This window comes from Diadema antillarum, unplaced genomic scaffold (assembly GCF_040938485.1).
Source record: "Diadema antillarum isolate AM-2024a unplaced genomic scaffold, OU_Dant_1.0 scf00000166, whole genome shotgun sequence".
Lineage (NCBI taxonomy): Eukaryota > Metazoa > Echinodermata > Echinoidea > Diadematoida > Diadematidae > Diadema > Diadema antillarum.
This window is the reverse complement of record NW_027271055.1, coordinates 1,541,294-1,547,408: the sequence shown is the minus strand read 5'-3', so window position 1 is coordinate 1,547,408 and position 6,115 is coordinate 1,541,294. Positions and strand designations below refer to the sequence as shown.

Sequence of the window (6,115 nt, the reverse complement as noted above, 5' to 3'; positions counted from 1 at the left end):
AGGCACATGGTCCCGGTGGTGTAGTCAAATGCGTACGCGGGCGCACGGCGCAAGTTTCCTATAGAGACCTACGCTATCGACTCCTCTTTAGCGCTTACGCTGTGACCCATTTCCCCCGAGTACGAAGAAGTCCGATCCACTGTAGCTAGTGGTCCGATCACAGTTTGGCTCATGATTCGGCTGAGGGGATGACAGCTTTAGCAAACTTCTTTTGTGATGTCATACTAAGAAGCACATATGCACGCACCCGGGCATTACTACAGACTGCGTGATGTGCAGAGAAGACAACGAAGGCAACGTTACTTAGCAACACCTCCGCGCTTTACTCTTGATGACAGCTCAACTTCGGCAATCTTCGTATCAATGCTAACGGTGATCGGCAGTATCATCAACAGCGTCCTCAACACTACCGGGACTATGCACCTTTAACTTCATCAAGTACTAAACAGGTACATTTACTCCACTTGGCTTTTGAAGTACATTCCTTGAGTTTCTATGACTTGTGGCATGAATTTTGATTCACTTATACTTTGTTGGATCCTACATTAATAATTATGCATGTTAATTCTATGCATTGCAATAATAGCCTTAATGTTTCTGTCTACAAAGTATGGATAAGAGTTGAAAACTGCACATTACATGCTGCACCAGTGTTAATATGAGGGGAGATAATCATATTACACTACAAATATGACTTCAAAACTATTTCTACAGTATGAGTACGACACATATTCGCACAGCAACTCAAATGGAGAAAATTATATTACTACTGTAGTATATTAAGATAGGGTCATTCCATCTGATACAATATCTTTATCTTTGGTTCATAGAAGAAAACCAAAACTCTTGTTGGTGCTCCTTCAGCAAAAACATCATATCAAAAGAAACAAATATGATGACAGCAATCAAAACATTGACATAGACTGAGTTGCAGACGACTGTCATGATAGACAGACTGTGTGTGGGGTGGATAGTTCTCCCTTCAGTGAAAAGTGTCCCCTTCACTGGCATTCTGGAGGCTGGGATCCCCGATTCGTTTTAACTTCTCAAAATGGGCCGTGCGTAGCAACCTATTGATGCGAGAGTAATACTCCTCAGAAGTTTGGTGTACGACGTCCGGGAGCAGCCCTATCGATGGATCGTGAAGCGACAGGAGGGAGCCTGTCTCTTTCTCTGCCAGTGGAGGGCAGTGTTCGTCGACTGGTGGAAGCCCTGAAGAGTGCGAGTGGCCCGGGTGGTCCAGGTGGGTGTTCTGAAGCGTGGCTGTGATGTCCGCACTGGTCAGTGGAAGACGTTTCTGGGCGGAGCTACCTGCGGGTAAGCTGGCAGAGAATGAGGGAGGGGCATGGTGGCTTTGATGCCCCTGCAGTGGCGAAGTGGAAGTGGATGCCACCTGCTTGAGAAAGGAGGATGCAAAGAGTGGCTTTCCATAATTCAACTTTGTCTCTTCATGCCAACATCTTCATCTCAATTCCTTTTTCCTCGTGAGTATAAGCTTTGAAATGAATTCCATAAGTGGAAAGATCGATAAGAGAACGACAAAAGACATATAATCCTTCCTTTGAATACAAAGTAATCTCAATATCATTTCCAAATATTTGATGCAGTTTTATATTGAATCAATATCTTGTAACTGCATAAAAAGTCTAATTCTGGAAGTGAACCCTGATCTCACCAGTTCTAACCCGGTCAATTATCCTACTACAGTTGAACCTCTCGTATCCGGACAAGTCGGGACCGGGGCTCATCCGGATAAGGGATTTGGCCGGATACGAAAGACTCAATGCTTTATACATGTACATATACATACACATGTACTGATGTAGCCCATTGTAGTACCACATGTACGAATGTGTATACTGCAACCTTTTCATTGTTACACTCAGTAACAGACCCCAAAATAGAGGTTCGTGTTTGCAAGAATGAAATCATTTTTTTTTAAAAGAAATTCTTGGGATGATTTACCTAAGTAATCATTAAGAAATGTATCAAGTAGATCTTGAAAATAAACAGTACGAGTCGACGAAACTACGCTTCAAAATTTGATCATCACGGCTCAGCAAAGTCGACTGTAGGTCGCCATTATCAGATGGTCTCCCTCTCTCTCTTTGTGTGTGTACTGTGTGTGAACAATTTTAGAGTGTTCAATATCATTCTTTGCTCAGCCAATGACTCGAAACGATGCATGTCTATCTAGTCATATCGACGGCTGTGTATGGACCTATATGTGGCAATGCGATATGACAGGACTCGAGCGCATAATCTGTCCATGTTCTTGCGATGATTTGGGGATGTTTGGGGATGTTAAAATGTCTGAAGGTAGCAATTTGGAAGAAAATTTGATGTAATGTATGTTAATCATGTTGGAAGTAATGTGTAATTCATGTGTGTTTGTGTAGGAGTTCTCAAGGAGTTGGGAATCCCCCTTTCCTCCCGTAATTAAAAAAAAAAAAAATCACAGCGAGATTGCGTCCGTATAATAGAGAGATCCGGATAAAGGAAGGCCGGATAAGAGAGGTTCAACTGTACTTGTATAACTTAATGAAGGAAACCAACTTTTATCAAATTTTAGTTAAGTATACACCTTTAAAGTGTAAACGTAAGAGTACTTACATTTTAAATTTATAGTCATGTCTGTTGAACTCCACCATTACCAATATCCTCCTACATTTAACCTGCTTATCAACTTCTCAAGGTTTACCCTTACATCAAGAAGGATGAAAATCTGATCAAACTTATTTAACTTTATGTGATCTATTGGCAGGAAAAAGGGGAATAAATCGATGGACATGTGAAGAGACCACAGGATGGATTGATGTTCTGTACCCCCTCAGCAACCCCCCCCCCCCCCCCCACACACACACACACTGAAGAAAGAGAAATACAATGCAAATATGAAGTATCTGGTAACTTTGTAGCAAATACTTAGAAAGGCAGGAAGAACCCTTTGAATCTGCAGTCAATCAGGGCCCCTTTTCATAGAACTTGTTATCAGTGACAATTGCCGCATTTCTATGACAAATTTGCTCTCAGCCAATCAGATGCAAGGATTTCAGTAGCTTTTAAAAACTATCACAACTTGTCACTGTTAACAACTTTTATGAAACGGGGCCCAAGTCCTCCCTTTTTGTCAAAGAATTTTTTTTTTCTCTCTCTAGACAGGAACCAACAAACCTGAGAAGGGTGTATCTGTCTGCATCCATCAGGTTGGTCTTCACCCGCTGCACTACGGTTCTCATTCCTGTTGGCATTGCAGGGAAAGCGACAAACATTTACTATTTTCATTTATCATTTTATCAATTTATCATTTTCTTTGCTCATTTTTCCACTTCACATCTATTAGCACGAATAAAGTAAGAGTGCCCTCTGGAATAATCCTTTGTTAACTCAGGCAATGCCTTGCACAGCAAGTCAGGAGAGATTGAAAAAACTTACATACAACATACTATTATATAATAAACCAAATTGTCACTTGCATTCACTTTGTAAGTCAAATTTTGCCAGCCCCAAAAATTTACATTTTAGCAGTTCTCATTTGAAAACGAGAGTGTTCAATACATATCTAAGTGTCATTAATACCATTCTAATTTATTCATTGGCAAGCACAGAGATATATTTCCATGATTGTTCTTTCTACTTCCAGGAATTGCCAAATTCCAACTGCCTCACACACAACAGGTGACCTGTTAATAATGCCTATTATTTTCCAAATGTAAATATAAACAAGCATAAAGAATCAAAACTTTGATGATCTTTATTATGCACACAATAGAGTAGAATTTTCAGTGTTGTCCAAAGCAAAAGATGAACTGGCAAATATTCCTTTCCAGGATATGACATGAAATAAAATTTTAATCCTACTTCACATGAAGAAAGAAGCTTGGTGTAATAATGGTACATTTTAAACAATACCTGTAAAACTCTCTCCGCTTGGTTCTTGGGAAAATATCATCCGTCTCTTCCTCCTCGCTCCTAGAGCGCTTCTGGCTGAAAAAATGTAATAATGAAAGAAAAAAAAAAGAGTAAACATCAGAACTACTCTGGCTGGGTAGAATATCTATTCCCATAGGCTGTCATGGTAACAATATTATCATTGAAAGTCTGTCATTCGGGAATGTCAGAAACAACCCCAAACTTTCAAACCACTATGGTTGATCACAAACCTTGGTTACCTACAGCCAAATCTCACTCTACTACTAGTTTAGTCCTCCTTGGGATGACCAGATGTGATCGGTTGGTACTAATTTGCTACAAAATCAGTACGATATGTTTGCATGGACAAACTACTTCATTAATAGGATTGCATCCTGCTTTTTGTATAGAGTGAAGTGGGATACTTTACATACATTATGTGAGTTGAGACTGCTTAACCTATTTAGGACACGCTGATTTTGCAACAACACGCATTTCTCACACTACATAGACCCTAACTGCAACAGCTGCCACACGCAGTGTGGCGGCGCGGTCTCCGGGGCTACATAGACCCCTGCCCAAGTATACTCGAGATTCGTCCTCAAGACAATGGGTTAATATTGTGTGGCAGTGTGGCGGCGCGGTCTCCGGGGCTACATAGACCCCTGCCCAAGTATACTCGAGATTAGTCCTCAAGACAATGGGTTAATATTGATATTGTAAGGTAACATAGTGGATTTGTGATGCCGCTGGTGGTTGTGGACACATGCTATTGCTAACTGTTGTAGGAGTACGTGTACTACTAGGACATTGAGTGGGAAGGGTGAAAAGATGGAGATTGTACTGCACTGATGATTTTTACAAACGAGGTTAAGTTTTTGTCTGCACTGGTTATTTTATTTGTTTGTCAGTCTGTCTGTCTTCTTCTTCTTCTTCTCTATAAGTACAGGCCACCGTCGGGTGTATTTTCGTACTGTTGTGCTGTGCAGGCATATGTACAGGGTCTGGATTAAGAAAAATCTACATGGAACGTACTATGTGTGGCTAAAAAACAGGCATCCGTGTCTTAACGGAGCTGGGTCTTGAGTAGCCCCGGAGACCGCGCCGCCAGGCGCGGTCCTGGCGGCTTCCCCGCAGTTTCGCTCATGTTAGTTCACGTATTCTGTGTGCGCTTGTGCAAGTGATTGTGAATTCTGTGAACATCGGTGAGCTGCTTATAAGACATCATTTTGTGCATCACAAGCAATGAAATGCATCAAACAGTCGCCGATGATAGTCATTTAGGTTTCATCGACCCATGTAAGTATTCCTAGTAGTTTCTGTTGAAAAATTAAGGAAATATAGCGCCGCAAAGGCACCCGTTTGTTCAACATGAAGATCTTTTATGGGAGCACGGTGCAGCCGCCACACTGCGTGTGGCGGCTGTCGCAGTAAGGTCTTGAGTACCTCTCTCTTAAAGCTTGACAGAGAGGTACAGGAGACGGTGGCCTGGGGTAATGAGTTCCAAAGCCTGGTTGCATCTGGGAAGAAGCTTTTTTGTAGGACTTGTGTTCTTGCGAATGGAATGTCTAAATGACACGTACTGTAATTGTATATAGATAGACTGGTCTAGACCTCTAAGGAGCGCCCGGGCCAGGAGTTAAGATAGACCCATCCCATACACCTAGTCTATTTACAGAATCTATAAGTAGAAAAAAACAAACAAACAAATATTGTGACATTGTGTATAGTACTAGGGTACTAGAGGAACAAGTTTAAGTTACTCTTGAACGGTGATTTTTCCTTCCTACTATATGTACGATGTTAAATCGTCACTTGGTATAGACTCTACACGATGTAGCTCAGTGCAAACGAACGGAGCTCGAAACTACAACGCAAACGGGGCATCAACTTTCCTCAACGCAACACGATCGAGGACCTTGAGCCCTGTGACTGTGTACGAGCTAGTTGCGGTGCGGGGCAGCGGCGGCCGAATGCGTGTCGGATTCCTGCCCCAATGACGTGCACACCTAATCGAAAACGTCTACAGAAATACAAAGAAAAAACACGGTTCTGCCAGTTCCCTTCTTCACAAGACAAACAGCATAGTCCGTATCTTTTAAACCTCACCTAGTTTTCGTCATTCCTAACTTTTCTGCAACATACAGCAGGCACAATACACATAGTTTCCTGAGTGAAGAAGCAAAGCAACCGCAGGGGGGTT

At 41.8% G+C, this 6,115-nt stretch overlaps 1 protein-coding gene across 1 annotated transcript; it reads right to left on the bottom strand.

The window, feature by feature from the left end:
* Nucleotides 1-982: 982 nt before the first annotated feature.
* On the bottom strand, nucleotides 983-4,069 carry LOC139722502 (uncharacterized). The gene is made up of 3 exons (XM_071633791.1): nucleotides 3,913-4,069; nucleotides 3,175-3,241; nucleotides 983-1,393 (listed from the first exon to the last, which is right to left on the bottom strand). Exons 1-3 carry the CDS (start codon nucleotides 4,065-4,067, stop codon nucleotides 983-985), a joined length of 633 nt encoding a protein of 210 aa, XP_071489892.1. The 5' UTR covers nucleotides 4,068-4,069.
* Nucleotides 4,070-6,115: the final 2,046 nt, after the last annotated feature.

Bases quoted from the DNA above. Each gene is read 5' to 3' on its own strand.
- LOC139722502 (XM_071633791.1), bottom strand. From the start codon at position 4,067: ATGGGAATAGATATTCTACCCAGCCAGAGTAGTTCTGATGTTTACTCT. The intron at 3,242-3,912 runs GTATTGTTTAAA...CAATGCCAACAG, and splicing joins AAGCGGAGAGAGTTTTACAG to GAATGAGAACCGTAGTGCAG. The intron at 1,394-3,174 runs GTTTGTTGGTTC...TTTCTCAAGCAG, and splicing joins GACAGATACACCCTTCTCAG to GTGGCATCCACTTCCACTTC.